General features: G+C 38.3%; 1 protein-coding gene across 5 annotated transcripts in view; it reads right to left on the bottom strand.

The window, feature by feature from the left end:
* Positions 1–16,409, bottom strand: part of LOC136676638 (transcription factor COE2) — a 38,000-nt gene extending 21,591 nt beyond the window's left edge. For 3 of the 5 annotated variants that reach the window (XM_066653755.1, XM_066653756.1, XM_066653759.1), the window contains exons 1-6: positions 16,279–16,409; positions 14,206–14,362; positions 11,826–11,889; positions 9,489–9,544; positions 9,314–9,387; positions 7,699–7,767 (exon numbers count right to left, since the gene is read on the bottom strand). In XM_066653755.1, coding sequence (XP_066509852.1) covers positions 7,699–7,767; positions 9,314–9,387; positions 9,489–9,544; positions 11,826–11,889; positions 14,206–14,362; positions 16,279–16,409 — 551 coding nt within the window. The remainder of the gene's footprint in view (positions 1–7,698; positions 7,768–9,313; positions 9,388–9,488; positions 9,545–11,825; positions 11,890–14,205; positions 14,363–16,278) is intronic. The other 2 variants (XM_066653757.1, XM_066653758.1) reach the window with 2 other exon arrangements.
* Positions 16,410–17,974: the final 1,565 nt, after the last annotated feature.

The following is a 17,974-nucleotide window of genomic DNA, read 5'->3' as shown; positions in this document are numbered from 1 at the left end:
CACCGTGCCGCCCACTAGACAAACAGGTAAGTAAGAATGTCAGCCTCATGATTGCACATTCACATGAGCTGATGTCCGTAAACTTACACACAGTTACAGATACACATAGCGCATTCATCCTCAGAAGATTCTATGCAATATCTACACAATGTTCCGATCACTCAGGATCATTGTAGAAGGCTGGTCAAACCTCTATTATTAAATATTTAGTAGATAGTGTGATACTGATTACCACACACAAACACACACCCTCACACACACAGTCTCTCACATACACACGGCCAAATAAAAGAGATAAAATATCCATATGGGTTCTTGTCTCTTTGTAAAGAGGACGAGGCACATTTGATATTCAAAACTTAATCCTCTCTCACTCTTGCTGTCATATTCTCATGGGAGCAGATGTCCTCTCTTGTGTATGCACGTGTGTGTGTGTGTGTGTGTGTGTATGGGTGCGTGCATGCACATCTGTGTGAGTGGGGGGTTGTTTATGTATAGGTGCTTTTATATCAGTTGTATATGTTTTTTTTTTCTGTCTACGAACACACTGGAGCACTTTGTATTTCTACAATTAAAGACTGCAGTCCATCTGTTGCTCTGCATACTTTCTTTGTTTTTGCCCAGGTTCTTCAGTGGTCAGGACCCTCACAGGACCTCCACTGAGCAGGTATAACTTGGCTAGTGGAGTGCTGCAGTGACACTAATATGAAAGCAGTGTGTTAGTATCTGTTGCGCTGGTATGAGTGGATCAAACACAGCAGTACCCCTGGAGTATTTAAAAGCTGTGTCCACTCACTGTCCCACTCTGTTAGAAGCAGCTAAGCTTTTGGTCCATTTTGCAGAAGTAAAGTTAGTGACAGTAACTCATCCTCTAGTCTTTCATCAGTGGACACACGGTGCTGTTGGCTGGGCATTTTTTGGTTGGTAAACTATTCTAAAAACTCCAGGAGCATTGCTGTGTCTGATCTAGCACACCACGCCGCTGCAGCACCTGAGCATGATCTAAATCATACCTGCTTTGTGGGGGTCCTGACCATTTAAGTACAGAGTGAAAAGAGGCAAACTAAGTATGCTGAGTAACAGATAGACTACAGTCTTTAATTGTGGGGTATTAACAATTATTTAACATACATACAACTCAGCTGGAGGAACAGCTGTAACAGCTGGAGGAACACCTTCCATTAAAAACTCTTTAAAGTTTGAATTTTTTAAAGAAAGAGGAGAAAAATAAGCTCAAATCGTGCTTAAGTTCTGAAACAAATCCACAAGTGTTTCTCCTCCATTTTGAAGATAACTTAATGGCATGAGTGTGAAAGGATGTGTAGCTTTTGTAGAAGCCGCTCCTGAAGAAAAGGAAACCAGAGCCCAGACCTCAACATCTCTGAATGTGTTTGGGATTCATTTAAAAAAAAAAATTTAAAAAAGAAAAGAAAAAAAGAAGACGATGACTATAATGCAACCAACTTCCAAGACTGAACCGAAAATGTCTTTTAAATATGTAAAGCAGGTACTGAAACCAATGGAAGCTAAGGATGGACACAAGAAAAATTGAAAATACTGATTTATTTACTTGATTAGGTTCTGGATCTGCATTCCTGATACTAAAAAAATTTAGTTGTCAAGTTGTCATTTTAATTGTTCATTTGTATCTAACTGCTGTAAGGCATGAATATAAAGTGTAATATAGCATTTATATATATATAAAAAAGAAAAGATGATGATGATAGTGGTGTTAATATATAAAAACATATGAATATCACACAATTTGTAAATGCTTATACAAGTAAGTGAAAAGGAGTGGGATGTGGTGGTGAAGGGCTGGTGTTTATGGCTTGAAGCATGAAACCAAAGAAGGAGATGATTGTGTTAGGTAAACAAAACCAAACTAATATAGATAATAGTATAAAAGTGTAAGAAAAAGATGTAAGACTTGCAGGACCAAATTAATGTTTGGAGGCCTTACATATAAGGCAGTGAAAAAAGAGAAGTGAAGAGAGAGAGTGAGAGAGAGAGAGAGAGAGAGAGAGAGAAATACTTTAAGGAATGTGACCTCTGACATCATTTGCTGTTTCCATTAACCTTTCAATTGTTTAATGTGCTTTTCCAATTTTTCTTGAGGCTTGTTGGCTCTCAGGGGTTCGATTAGGACAGTGTAGGGTGAGGTGGAAAGGTATGCTCTCCTGCTATCACTGCACTGTTAGACTAATACTTTAGAGGCATTTCCACTGAGAGTACAAGCAGTGCTAATGAAACTCTGACTGTGGCTCAACCTCTTAAACAAAGGCATGTGCTTGTGGGCCCACACTCCTCACGCTCATAACTCCATGACTTGCGTATTACTTTCATACTCTAAAAAGAATATTTCTTAACAAAGCAGTACTACACAATGGTCAAAGACAAACTGTGAACACATTATTTAGATTAAGTGGATTTTCTTCAAATATTAAAGTTATTCATACTTACACATATTTTATAAAGGACTCTATAAAATGTCATCCACTGTAAAGTTTTTCATGGCCTTAGGGAACCGTAGTTCTCAAAAAAATGTTTTTAAGGAGATAATAATGTATTATTCTGGGAAGTCCATGGTTATTTCAGCAAGACAATGCCAGGCTTCGTTCTGTATGTGTTTAATAGATACAGGGTACATTTGTTTGACTGGCTTGTCTCCTTTTTTATCAAGCCAGAATGGGCAAATATTCCACATGCAATTTCTATTTTACAAATTAAAAGGGAAGGTGATATAACACAGAATTTAACACTTATGAGTGTGTTGCAGATGTCAAATTCAAAATGTTTTTTACATTCATTCATTCATTCACTTATTCATTGTCTGTAACTGCTTATCTAGTTCAGGGTCTCGGTGGGTCCAGAGCCTACCTGGAATCATTGAGCACAAGGCAGGAACACACACATTCACTCACACTTTTTGAGTCACCAATCAACCTACCAGTGTGTGTTTTTGGACCATGGGAGGAAACCGGAGCACCCAGAGGAAACCCACGCGGACACAGGGAGAACACACCAAACTCCTCACAGTCAGTCACTGGAGCGGGTCTTGAACCCACATCCTCCAGGTCCCTGGAGCTGTGTGACTATGAAACTACCTGCTGCACCACCGTGCCGCCCCAAAATGTTTTAATATTTAAGAAATAAAATCTATTTGTTCAGTAAAACACAGGAATTATATTCTTTTGAGTCTTGTCAGATGAATAAAGCTTCAGATTTTACAAAATATACCAGCTTTCTGGAAATGAGGATTGTATATTCCTTTCTTCTCCAGGAAGAAATTTGTTCAATGGAACAGCTTTTAATTAAAGAACAACACAATAAAAGTTGAAAGAAGTCAATTAAAATTAAATGTCTACAATTAATGTCAAATTTGTAGAAATCTATTTACCAATTAAAGGTACTAAGAAATACCACTGAGGGTCCCACGACAGTGATGATGAAAGTTACCACAACCATAACCATTTCTTTGTGTACGATTTCAAAAAGTGGTCCAAAATGGTTCATTACAGTTTTGGAAATCCACAATTTCAAAAATGCTTTGCTCTAGCTTAGCTACTACCTCAGGAACATAACTTGTAAAACTATAGACTCAAAATGGTATCAGAGAAACGTAAAGCGAACAGGCTATCCACAACAGCTTTTCACTGAGCATTGTCCTATACTCCAGAATTCATGAAACTGAAAAAACAATTTAGGGAGGAAAAATGGCAGATACATTTCATTTCCATGTGAAAGTATTGTCCTAGATATTTTTATATTCATCATTTACATAGTCAGGGCTTGCTTACAGGTTTAACCTTTTATCATAAACTTTTATAACCTCTGTTATAAAACTCCAGTAAGAATAGTCATACTCTAGTCAATATAATTAATGAACAATATGCCTATCTGGAAAGCATTCTCAAATTTAGTTGCACTGAATTTGAATCAATTTTCTAAATAAATAAATACATTTCTACTGAATGTATTTATATATATTTGAAAGGAATTTTCGAGAGTTTTAAGAGAGTAGCATATTAAAATGATATATTGAAAAAGAAGAAAGCACCAAATTTCAGTTGCATTTTTAAACAATTGCTCACCTCTTCTATTTTTCATTTCACACATAAAAAAACTGAATCTGTTTCTGATGGTTAAGCTCAGCTCTTTTAAGTTCTTTTGTTCTGTTTACACATTGTACACATGACATATGTTTTACATTACAGACTATTCATCTTTCAAAAAACATAAAAAATAGCTGGGTGTCCTCCGAGCTAAAGTATAACAGGCACACCCACACGTGAGCCCCTCTGTCAAAGCCTTGTGAAACCATCTGTGGTTGCACAGTTGGGGGAAGGAGGTGGGAGTGATATTGATGAAGCTGGGGCACTCCTATTGATTCTTCTGTTTTGTTGGAGCACTAGCTTGTTAAGGGAGACCCTGCCGGAAAGCGCAATCAATTAGAGAGATATTGCGTTGCATTGATCTCTCTCATCCTCTCTCTTCTGAAACCTCGCCGTAGCTACCCCTTCGTTTTCTATGCGTCCATATATAGATTGTGGTGTGGCACTGACCTGCTAATCCTCAAGCCCACACAACTGTACCTCATTTGGTTTCTTGGCATACAGCAGTGAAATGTTAAGCCTAAAGTAGACATGATTTTTTTTTTTATGTGTCTCTTTACAACCTGACTTTCCAGATAATACCATCTCTTAAGCATTATTAAGTGTCTGAAAACAAAAGGGGAATTACACATACTTCAATCCCATACACAAACAAGAGAAAACAGGGTTCTGCATCATTCAATCATTGAATGTAAAATTCAAACTATTTTAATATGAAATGTGCCATTAAAGAGAAACAATTACAACTTTAAGTTTCTTCACAGTGCTAGAATTAGGAACCAGAAGTTCAAGGTGTTTAAAGCCTGTGAGGTCTCCATCAAAAACTGTTACATGAAATACAACATATGATGCCTGAGACACTGTTTTCTGACAGGTACAAGTGACAGTCATACAAATATATAGGCAATAATACAAGCTAATAAAATCTTTTCATTTACCACAATTATTATTATTATTATTATTAAATCATCGTTATTAACGGTAATTTAAAAAATACTTGTGTAAGCTCACTTGTCATTTTGAATTTAGACATGATTTATGGTTTCTGTCTGTTTTCACATGACACCAGTTTTAATGTCTTTGTCTGCTTTTATATTCAGGATATGAAAAATATGTCGTCACTGTCCACGATGAATGGACCAATCGGAATGGTCCAAAATTCTTGGAATGAAACCTTTTTACATTGACTTCCATCAAAAGGACGGTTTCCCACTGTCCTAGTTAAGTAGGTTTCTTCCTTGTCTTCCTTCTTTTTTTTTTTTGACAGCAACAATATGTATTTTTCACCAACAGAAACAGTGACTGTTGGACAAACAGAAATGTAGATCGAGTCATTATTAATGTTTTAAACGTTGGGTCCTCTCTGTGTAAGGTTACTACTTTGGCATTTGAATAAAAGTGTATGTGTCCATCTTAGAGAATGGACTATTTCAACCATATGTTACTCATTAATGTGAAGTATCTGTGAACTAAGCAGATTTCCTCAGGATCAAAGAGTAGGTCCAGATGACTAGAGGGTTATTGATCAATCACTGACCAATGGATTGGTGGATTGTCTAAGTAGATCTATCAATCAATTGATCATTTCCATGGAACAAATCCATACTAAGGGGTTCTTGACAAAGGGGTATGCTGGTATTGACAGGCACAATCAACAGACCAATAACAATAATATAAAGAGCCTCATGAGCTGGTAAAAGGCAAGATGTGAAGCTGGTTACGAGCATCTATAAGCTCTGGAAATGTAACATCAATCAAACCCGAGCATTACTAAATAAAGCAACTCTTGAACTTGATGTGTGCCTTAATGTTTTAGCCTGATAGCAGGTTGAGTTTAATTTGCGATTTAGCATCGGCCCGACCAGCACTAGTTAAGCAGTGATCGCAGCATCTCTTAGATCAGATGTGTGGGTCATAAAGTGACAAAAGGCATGCCGCCTCAGGGATCAGATGGGATCTCTTCTCTCTCCTTTCACTAATAACTGGATTAGTAGAGAAAAGGGTAAATAGCAGATTGTGAATAGGGGGAGGAGAGTAAAAGACCAGGCAGGCCCTGAACAATATGGAGGCAGATTAAAAAAGAGGGGGGCTGGGGGGGGGGGGTGAACACATTGGGGATTTTAATTCCCAAGAGCATTTGAGAGGTGATGAGGCTGACTAATTATGACAATATTAGTTGGGGGGAAAAAGTGTGTGTGTGTGTGTGTGTGTGTGTGTGTGTGTGTGTGTGTGTGTGTGCATATATAGTTAACTTAATGACAAAAAAGCAATATGGCCTCCAATTAATCAATAAAGCTACTACTTTTGACCAACTAGATTCATAAACCAATAGTTTAATTATGCAGTAACCAAATATGTACAAAGATCAGATCCTAAGTACTATTTAAGTGCAAATTATACACCTACATTTTGCACAAGCACATAAACACATAGCACATTAAACATCCCTTAGACAGGGATTCTTCCTATAGTAATAACATGTGCTTGATGTATTTTAACTAATGATGATAATACAGTGTATATTAGCAGTTGGATGTTGGAAGCCACAAAAACAACAGGGTTTATGTAATGGTGCCACAATCCACAGATTAGCCTAATTAATCCACCCACTAACGAGGCACTTCCCTTGAGAAGTGAAGGGCTATCAGCTACGGCATCAGGTCAACAAGTCACTCAAGCGCGACCTAGCTATGGTAACAGGCTGTGAAGACCAAAATAGCCAGCAGAAACCTTTTATTTTATGGAGCCCTAGAGTCAAGTATGGCTTTTTTTAGAGGAGTAAGAGGATGGAGGGATGACACGGGGAAGGAAAAGCGGAGGGTCAGAGCGAGCCACTCTGCAAAGGAGAAAAACAGCTGCTGCACTCAGGAATTCTGGGAAAATCCAAAAGACAACAACCCATTTTTTCCATTTTGAGAAAGTTTGAGCAGATCCTCTGAGATGCCGAGAGGATTGATTCAGAGAGAGAGAGAGAGAGAGAGAGAGAGAAAGCTGACTTGAATGCTTGATAGATATTATGTCCACATTGAAGAAAAATAGAGAGACACTCTGGTACTCCATTAGCTGAGAGTCTAGGGAGTAAGCAGTCATTTAAAAGCGATGGAGATTAGCAGGAGAATTCCTTCAGAGGTTGAGATTTATGAAGTTGAAGGAAGGCACAGAGCCTCAACTTGCTCAACTATATATAGGTGCACAAACATAACATACAAGGACCAAAGACATCAAATCTCTCAACAAATCAGCTTTCCGTGATCAATAACACCTTGAAAAAAGATTTCAAATGCTGATAATATGTTATAAAAATGATACAGAAAACATGCTCTAAAAAAGTTAGAGTTGTGTTTTGCCATTAATTAACACTGAACAAGAAAGTGGAGTGTATACACAAGTATTATATCTGAATTTTGGTTCAAATTCTTTCCATTCAGTATAATGAATGCTAATTACGTTAAGTCTTAAAGTGTCCAACAAGCTTAGGCTGAGGCAGAAATCCCTACAGAGTTGCTGTGTGATGTCTGGAGGACAATAACACATGCATTAGTAGAACCACAGAACAATGAATTAAGAAGACCACTGTTCTTACCTGTCGATGATGACAGGGTCTGATGGAGTCTCATTGCGATTTCCACAACTCTTTTTCTCACAGCAACGGCTGTATGTGAAAATGAAAGAAGCCACATAAGTTTAAAGCACACATTAATATTAATGATGTAAAAATAAGGCACAGTATATCAAGAACGTCTATTTCTTTGTGTTTTAAAATGTAATGTTACTAACTAATAACTAACAGCAAATTATTGTCCAACAAATGACCTGTTAAGATGAATTCCCATTAGTTGGAAAAGGATTTTATGCATTACAAAGGCCAAAAACAAAGAAACAAGGCTAAACAAAGAAAGAACCACTTAGGGAGGTATGGGGAGGACATACACAAGAATAGACCCCTCAGTGGAGAAGTGATGGACTGAATTTCTTTGTTTTAGTACTGCATGTACATTGTTTGCATGTGTTCATAATATGTTTTACATAATAACCCAGTTAGTAAGAAAATCAAATATGAATGTGCATATGATGAATTTGTCACAAAGAATTCATGTACTTTTTATCAGTGTGCAACAAAAGCTCTTTAACCTACATACAAACAATTTAACCATATATATATATATATATATATATATATATATATATATACACTATAGAAAAAACATATCTCTCTCTCAAACACACACACACACAAACACAACAGACACCACACACGCCAGCACCAAGCCTCTCTTGTCTGTGGACACCCTCCACATCCACCCCTCCCTCCTGTCCGCTCTCCGCCCCTCCTGCATAACAAAAGTGCCCCCCACCCCTGGCCATCTGCCCCTCTGCTGTCCCCTCGAACCCCCCACCCCCCAACCTAAACTCCCCCTCTGTCAGACAGAGCCACTCCCCAGCTGTGCCGTTTGCCCTTATACCCACCCCCCTCCACCCCCCAACACCTCCCCCGGCCTGGCTCTGTTATTAGCCAGCTGTGAACCCCACTCGGGCATCTGCTGGCTGCACAATGGAGGAGAAGCCGATTTCGACTCCCCCCCTGCCCTCCCCTGTCGTGTCCCTGGGCCTGAGGTCACCACACCGCACGCCCCTCTGCCTCCCCCACCCAGTCTGTCTGCAGTGACGGCGTTGCGCTTGCTGCCTATCTGTCGCACAGTGTCCGTGAGTTCGATCATGCAGGTGTCACTGTTTCTTAATTCAGACTTAATCTGGGTGTTAGGGAAAGACCAGTGACAATGTAACCACTGATACCACCTTTAAGGAGATAACATTTGTGAGTATATGCCTTTTATGTTTCATGTTCAGTGGGATAAGTAATATAAGTATGAAGACACACTTAAATAAACTCATAAAATGTGAACAAATGTCGGGTAAATCACGTTATGCATTCCAACAAAGATAAGCTGTTAATGTCAAAACATTTTCTGGTACTTTTCTGTTAAATATAGCCATGTCATAACACTGTTGGTGCTTCATTGGAGGAATTCCTATCAACAGCAATAAATCCCCCTAAACCCAACTCCTGTTATTGACCAGTTCTGTTCTCTAGTCTTCTCCAATTGTAGTATCTACAGTACCTTTCTGCATTTTTCATTACTTCTTATGTTGTGAGTCTTACATACACCTCTGTGACTGTACAGACTGTGGACTGTTACCTGCACATGACTTCATGAGTAAGCAGGACACGGCACATTTCAGGATTCTTATTTTGTCCCTCATATGATATGGGCTAATAAAACACAAGAAGAAGAAAACGTTTTCTAAAAGTTATATATAAGTTGCAGATGCTTTTACCCTGTATAAGAAGTTTAAAGTCATAATAGATGTTACCTGTTTGGTGACAGAGTCAATAAGGCGAGCGTAAAGGTCTTGTTCAGTTCTCACACCTGTTACCAGAAAAAAAAGAACAAATTTAGTCAATCAGCCAAAAGTTTATATGAAAATAACAAATGACTAAAACTTTAAAACAACCTCCATAAAAGAATATGCTTGATTAAAGATGTTTAAATGACTCACAGTGGATGTAACCCAGTGGCCACCCAGGATTAGCAGGACTTACCTTGCACACCATTAATCGATTGAGTTTTATCTATAATTCATATGTTGCTGAAATATATGTTTTAATAATATTTAGATAGAATTTAAGAAAGCATACGCTGTAATCTCGTTTATTCACTTATGTACCGGCAACTTCATAATGAGCATCAAGTTACCAACTGTTTCTATCTGGATTTTAAGCAATATCAAGCACTTACAGGTTTCATTGATATTCCTTAAAACAAGAATATTTTAGGAATTCACCAAACATAATATTATTCTCTTTATCGGCTTCTCGTTTTCCTTATAAATTATGCTCATTAATATATTCAGCATCTACCTTAGGTTAAAACAGTGAGGGCCACAGTATAGCTGGAGGGGGATTAACTAGGGAGAGGAGGTGTGTGTGTGTGTGTGAATATGTGTGCATTAGTGTATCTCAGTGTGGGCATCTTTCATCTACTCTCCCATGGGTTCTGTGGTGATGGCAGAGGAGAGGAAGTGAGGGCCCATGGGAGCTCACATCTCCATGTGCCTCTTGTTTTTGTTGTGTATCGCCACTGGGAGGTTCACGCATCACAGGGTTTCATTTGCCCATACAGCAAGCGAAACAGAACAAGTTTCCAGAAACAATGTTTCATACCAAGATGAGCAATATCTGCTGTGATATCAACTCGACATTGTGCTGATCGCTTCAGGACCAAAATATTCTTGGAAGTCTTGCAGTCTTACGTCTAAGGATTCCTAACTATTTCTTAACTTGGGATTTAGGCTCTCGAAAAAATCTTGAACCTTTAGAGGCAAACTTGGAGAGATATTTAAACCTTTATAAGGTCCCTCACACGCACATCTCATCTTTTTAAACTGGTTCCTTAAAGGAATCTTAGCTGAAAGGTTCTTAGAGGAATGTTGTTATTCTAAGGCATGGCTCTGAACAACACTTTTTGACACTTGTAATTGTTTTACAGCCAAAGGTAAACTGTTGCTCTACATGCTTATTAAGCCCTCTACCATCCTGTTCTTTAGTGGTCAGGACTCCCCAGAGGACCGCCACAGAGCAGGTATTAAATTATTGCGTGGTGGTGTGTGTGGCACTGCTAAGAGTGGATCAGACACAGCAGAGCTGCTTAAGTTTTCAACACCACAGTATCACTGCTGGACTGTGAAGTGTCCACCAACCAAACATTTCCAGCCAACAGCATCCTGTGTCCACCGACGAAGGACTAGAGGACGACGAACACAAACTGTGCAGCAACAGACACGGTCTCTGTCTTTATATCTGCAAGGTGGTCCAAAAGTTAGGTGTGTCTGGACATGAATGGACACCGGGTTATAATACTCCAGCAGCACTGCAGCCCTGAGAATGACGCACCACCCGAATCATATCTGCTCTGAGGTGCTTGATCCTGTGGGGATCCTGACCATTGAAGAACAGGGTGAAAAAGGGGCTAAAGAAGTATGCAGAGCAACAGATGGACTGCAGTAATTGTAGAAAAACTTCACCTAAACAGGAGGTTCTTTTTAATGTTTTGACTGATCTACATATGTAAGTGTTTACACTTCACTTTACTTAATGTACTGATTAAGGAGTACCATTGTTTTTAAAAACATTTCAAAAATACTAATACAACTAAAAACATGTATCTCCATTTTTGTGGATATTTAGTTTAATGCATCATTTCAACACATCAGCTTTCCTTCACATCGTGTGAAAATTTCATGATGAATGAACCAGAAATGCATTACATGGAATAACATTTTTTTACATCGCCTTCCATTGAAAATAAGGATGTTTTTCCCCTTCTCCTGTAAAGTTTATTATGGCTATTTTGGGAGATTCATGTTTTTCATTGGACAGTGACGATATGTAGATGATTCATATATAGTGCATGCTGCTCCCTTGTAAGACTATAGTACACACAGGGTTGGTTTCCTAGACAGGGATTCAGCTTAGTCCAGAACTATCCTTTTAATGGCAAATAACCATTCAAATTCTGTGTGGTCCTGGACTAGGCTTAACTTCTGTCTGGGAAACCAGCCCTAAGTGTTTTAGCTAGTTTTTTTTTAAATGCAATAAAGGTTAATAAAGGTTTTCTGAACTATTCGTAGAATACAGAGTAGCACAAATACCATTGCTGTAAAGGAGTTGGAGCTTGTAGTGTGTGCCATTGTTGGTTTTTTCCCCCGTCTGCTCCTTGGAAGAACAGGACAAACAGACACAAAAACAACATATGATCTGGTGAAACAAACACACTGCAACAAAAGCACCAATCACCAAAAAGCTGCAAATGTGCTTAAAGCATATCTAATACTGCACAGGTTAAACTTGAGACTACGTATATGAATAATCTGAGAATTACAGTGGTTACGGTGGTAAACAATGATTGCTTAAAGTTACTTAAAGTTCAGGTTCACTGCCAAGGTTTTTGGTACAGATGCAAGAGGGTGTTTCAAATAAGAACAATACTACATCAGGGCACAGTGTAAATTAAGACTATAAACCAATGAAAATAAGTAGCATTTACCAAGGTTAATTTAAAATCATAACTTGCACAGAACGCACCGAATCAAAAACACAAACAACTCTCACTATCAAATATTGTACATTAACGGCTACGTTTACATTATCTGCAATGCTCATTAGCTGGATTTTGGTACATGTAATAGATAGATAGATAGATAGATAGATAGATAGATAGATAGATAGATAGATATATAGATAGATAGATAGATAGATAGATAGATAGGCTGAAGTATACAGCATTGAATGTTTAATCCAAGCCAGTGGTATTCAGGAGATATACTCTCACTCTCTCTCTCTCTCTCTCTCTCTCTCTCTCTCTCTCTCTCTCTCTCTCTCTCTCTCTCTCTGTTTTATACTAGCTTTTGTATGGATTGAGTGACAGTCTGAATATATCAGTATTTTGTAATATGTAATATGTGGGCCAGCATTAACTGGTGGAATGTGAAATGATGGCATTAATAAAGTTCAGTTTAAAACTAAACTAATTCTCTCTCTCTCTCTCTCTCTCTCTCTCTCTCTGTGTGTGTGTGTGTGTGTGTGTGTGTGTGTGTGTGTGTGTGTGTGTGTGTTTGAAAGAGAGAGAGAGATCTACCAAAAACTTAAAAGAAATAAGCCATGGTTGCCCTTGAAAAAGAAACTCCATTCTTGCTTGGGGCCTATAAACCAACCCCCTTTTCAGTTTCTCCTGCTTTTCCAACTCCTCTCTTGTTAACTGGCCTCCAGAGAATGCACCGAGGCCCAATACCCCAAGGATGGATGAACAGAGAGAGAGAGAGAGAGAGAGAGAGAGAGAGAGAGAGAGAGAGAGAGAAGAGGAAAAGGGAGACTCAAAGACAGAAGCCTCTATCTTACTACTGCTCTGTTCTTCACCGGAAAATGCCAAAAATACAAAGCCATCTTGCTATGCACATTTACACAAATAACAACTCCAAATAATCAGCATCATGAAATATTACAATATACAAATTCTCAACCTATGCATTGTTCCTGAGAAAAAAAAAATAGTTACCTCAAAACAAGGGCTGTGTCATACATCAATATCCCTATAAACTGTGATCGTACTCACATAGTTTATTAAAAGCTATTGCCTAACCACTAACTTGAAATGAAAGCCAAGGCACTGAACAAATGAAATAATCCCAATCCAGTTTCAGTGTATGAGTTAACCATCCTTCTCTAGATTACAGTGTTGACATGCTGATCTCCTCTGTCTGTACTTTGAGGTTACGTTGCTTTCCATTTTTAACCACAAGCACTTTCTAGCACTTTCTTGAATGAAGTTTAACCACAAGGCCAGACCATAACTCACCAACTTCCAACTTTGGTAAAACCCACACACTCTCTCTCTCTCTCTCACCCACCCACACACACACACACACACACACATATGCACAACTTGTTTTTAATAATTCTTAGCCTTAACATTGTTGACCTTTTTAAAAAGGGAATTTCATTAATAAATCAAAGTTTCTACACCTTTCAAGCCCTGAGATATAGTTTTTCTGGTGCATGGATGAGAAAATTAATCATTCTTTAGACTGTAGTAATAAGAACAAGGGGGTGTTCATTGTATAAAATTGTGCTCACTACCCCCCTCCCCCCCAAAAATTAAATTTTTTTAAAATGAAAAATTAAAATGAAAATTAAAAAGAAAGAAATAGAGGCATTGCATTGCTTCAAATATGTCTCTAGAAGGGTGCATTACATTTCACAGAGAACAGGGTGAGTGTGTTTACATCTAAACTATGTAAGAATATGCAGATGTGCTTACAGAATAATTAGAATTCTCCTTGGAAAAATCCTTTTTCGTTACAAGTCACACATTTATTACTAATCAGCTGTCAGTTTATGAAGTGATGGTCTAAAACAGAGACTTTGTTTGTTTTGATTTGTGCTTTTAAAGACAGTAAAAACTGCACCATCTTTCATTAAGATCCTAAAAGGTAGAGACAACGCCATTCAATGTATCATCACAAATAAACATACCTTATCATGCTCCACAAAATCAACGAAAGCTGTCCTTTCAATTTCCACTGGTTGTCCATGCCGGTCGTAGAGGGCCAGAACAAAATGGAAAAAGTTGGACTTGCGCAGGTTGGAAGGGGGTTGTTTCTCAAAGTGGGCACGGGACAGGGCGACTCCACTGTGGATACAAGGATTTCATGGATTTAAAAGCTCTGAACTCAGACCAAAATGTGAAAAAAAAAAATGTGTGAAATGCAAAAATTCACTTTCATTAATTTCAACAATCACAAGCTTGTTTTGAAACCTTACTGCAGCGATTAAATAAGGCAAGAGAAGAGGGTCATCTAACTCAGACATCAGGTGTTTCTAGATTAAATTAAATCATAGGAAATGTAATTCCCATGAACATTTTCATACTTATTTTGTTACCTCACTTCCCTACACTTTTAAAGAGGCACATAATGACACTGCAATTTTCAATATGAGAAAAAAAGAAATGTTCCTCAAAATAATTCATAACTCATAACTTTAGTTCATTTAATATTCCATATTTATGAAGCAGATGTTATTTGTAATTTATAACACTGAGAATGTGTAAACATAAAATATAGAGCAATATTGCTGTTTTCTTGCAATTTTCCACAATATACTTTTCACTAAGGCACAGTTTAGAAGGGAAAGAAAACATTTAATGTACTAGAAATATTTTGTGCTTTGCACATTCGTGTCGAACTGTTAAACGGTTCACCGGATGTAAGTCTGAATCATAAGAATAAGAATAATAGTAACTTAATAGTCTGTAACGCTTTAATTAGGCTTTTCATTAATCTACGATGATAGGTTACGGCTTACGGTGACGGCTAAACGAACCGTTTTAAATTTGGAATAACTTACGAAGCTACTTTTGCGAGGTATTGCACATGACACAAATGATAATGACGATGTTCTCGCGTTCTTGATTACGCCCTGAGATCACATTGTGATTTTAAGAACTGTGTAAATGACACGTTAACGGGACGTTTTGCTGTTTCCAACGGCCTCAGTTCAGAACAAATATAACACTGCGTTGACTTTAAAAAAATATAATTAAAAAATAAATAAATAAATAAAAATAAAGAAAAAGGAAAAAAAGCGATTTACTGGGAATTATTTAAATAAAAACAGTCGAAGTAATTAAGTTGAATGTTATTTACATTAGTCCAGTGTGTGTATTTCGGTTAAACGAACACATTTGTCTGTTTCAATAGGAAAATTCACAAATGATAATTTAACTGTTAGACAATTTAAATACGTTTTTTGTTATTGTTTTTTTTTTTTATTTGTGGTGTAATTATTATTTTTTAAATTATTGTTAGTGATATTATTATTATTATTAGTAGTAGTAGTAGTAGTAGTAGTAGTAGTATTATGTACAATAAAGTCCAATGACGCATTTATAACCAAGTTATGCTATTTGCAGTTAATACTGTGATGTTTCACGATACCTTTACAATCCGTCAGGTACTCGTCATGTGACGAGAGTAAAACTGCTAAGAAAACGTTATTCCAGTTTTGAAAGGCGGTGGGGCAGTTTGGGCTGAATTACAGTGGAATGGAGCTCGTCTCAGGGCACTCAGGACAGTCCTGGCATTTCTTAGGGTCACGCTAAGTGACGCTGACCTGTTGATGGCTACTTTGTCGAGATAAAGTGGACAACGCGCATTTTAGAACTTCAGACACATCCTTCCTTTGGTAGCCGTCAAATACAAAATACAAAACATGTAGGTGGTCATGTGCTACACGGTTGGGAACGCGAGATTCACAAACGCAATCATTTCTCGTGTCATTAATTGACGATTATGTGACTCATACCTGGTCCAGCTCTGAAACTCAAACCCACGCATATTAGATACGTTATGGTGCGTCAAAGTTATATCTTGTAATAAACTAATTTCGTTTTCTCTTGAGGATGTATACCATATAAACTTATTTCCAATTAAATAGTAAAGAAAACCTGTAAGAAAACCAGACATTTTGCAAGTTTTGTTTTCTAAGACCACGCACGTTGTAATGTATTTTTCAATGACGTATGAAAGACTTTGAAAGTTGTTTTACCTTTGTGCCGCTACATTCGCATCCACGACACCGACATTCCGCACCCATGACCGGACCGAATCCATTTCTTCAAAACTTTGCTCTTTCACTCCGGAAACTTCTCCAGCCGGATGTTCCTGGACTCCGAACATTTAACAACACGCCGTAAACACCGAACTCCGTTCACCTGCCGCAAGACTGGTGCACGAGGAACAAACGCTCACAGTCCAGAGATGCTGCTCATACACACCACCGGAGATGCTGTTATTTAAAGTGTCTTAATAAATATGAACCGAGAAAATGTTCGCCGAAGTGCACCTACGGCAGGTCAGAAAACAGATTCATCCGGACTGAGAACGTACGCATTGTTTTAACGAAAAAAAAAGCAAAAACGTGTGTTTCATCCAGTTTGAACATCAACAAATAGAAACGTCACTTGTTCCTCTGGGACGTGGGAACTTTCCTTTAAAAAAAAAAAACAAGCAATCAAAAATGTCACAACACACTCTGAGCTCCTGTAATAAATAGCACAGCTGACCCACTACATCCATCTACAAGCAGTCCACCGTGTTAGTGTTTACAGCGCTGGTCGCATAGCCCCACACTGAAAGGTGAGGATGCAGGGATTCACAAAGCGTTTGGGACCATGTAAGGGTTTTCCACACCCGTATTCCGACGAATCCCGCCCAGGTTCCACCTCCTAGGCTTGCAATCCCAGTTCACAAGCTGAAACGGCGAGTCCGAACTGAGTTAGGGGGTGGGACCTTGGCGGAAAACGGGTGGCTAAAAACAACGCACGTGTGATTTAAACAATGGGAAGAGCAAGACTTATAAAGGGGGAGGAGCAGAAGTTATTCCATATTTGGATGCGGGGGGGGGGAAAGTTTCACAATTATAACAGTTATAACCCACCTCTGACATCAGCCCATGCGCGAGAACATACGGTAATAATTCATTCATAACACATTCTTTTAATTAATGTATATCAGATTACACCTGTTTTTGATTTATGTTCAAGTTCCCCGTTATTTATATATTTATCTTTTAACGTGCACATGTGGTGTTTTAAGATGCTAGAAGATGCACCCTGAGCATTTCCGTTTTGAAACCAAAGAGTCTCAAATGGGCGAATTCAGGCAACCAATGTTTCTGATGTCATAAACCTAAGAAACCAATCTCATCAACGTCTGGGGGGGGGGGGGGGGGGTGGGATTTTTGAGCTTCGGCTGAGGGGAAATCATCATCCATCATCAGAGGGGAACATTAAAAAAGGCAAATCCCCTTAATATTCAGATTTACATGGACCTTCTATTGAGTTTATTGTAATTCAGAATTGTGTGCAGTCAAATATGATCAACAAATGTCGGTGTACCAGTGGCCAATCTATTGCGTTTTTTGCTGTAGCTTTGTTGATATCAATGAATATCTAGAAGATACGTTTGCAGTTCTGTAAGAGAGAATAAGGACGTGTTTTAAATGGCGCACCAATTTCCTAAGAGTTGCCTTTTGACACTTCTTCAGTGTTTTGTAACGAGAGTGACCAGATGATCTAGGATGGTTTCGAAGCTGGAGGCTGCAGTGTGACAGACTGACAGCTGCGAGCGCACGCGCAGCAGGCCGACGAAACAATAAGATTTCTCCAAACTTTTTTGCATTTCCGCTTTTTTTCTCCTTGCGTTCTGAAAAGGGGAGGCCTTTCCATCTTCCATCGCTCCTG

This window comes from Hoplias malabaricus, chromosome X2, assembly GCF_029633855.1.
Source record: "Hoplias malabaricus isolate fHopMal1 chromosome X2, fHopMal1.hap1, whole genome shotgun sequence".
Lineage (NCBI taxonomy): Eukaryota > Metazoa > Chordata > Actinopteri > Characiformes > Erythrinidae > Hoplias > Hoplias malabaricus.
The sequence above is the reverse complement of the archived record's forward strand: the minus strand, read 5'-3'. Positions and strand labels throughout refer to the sequence as shown.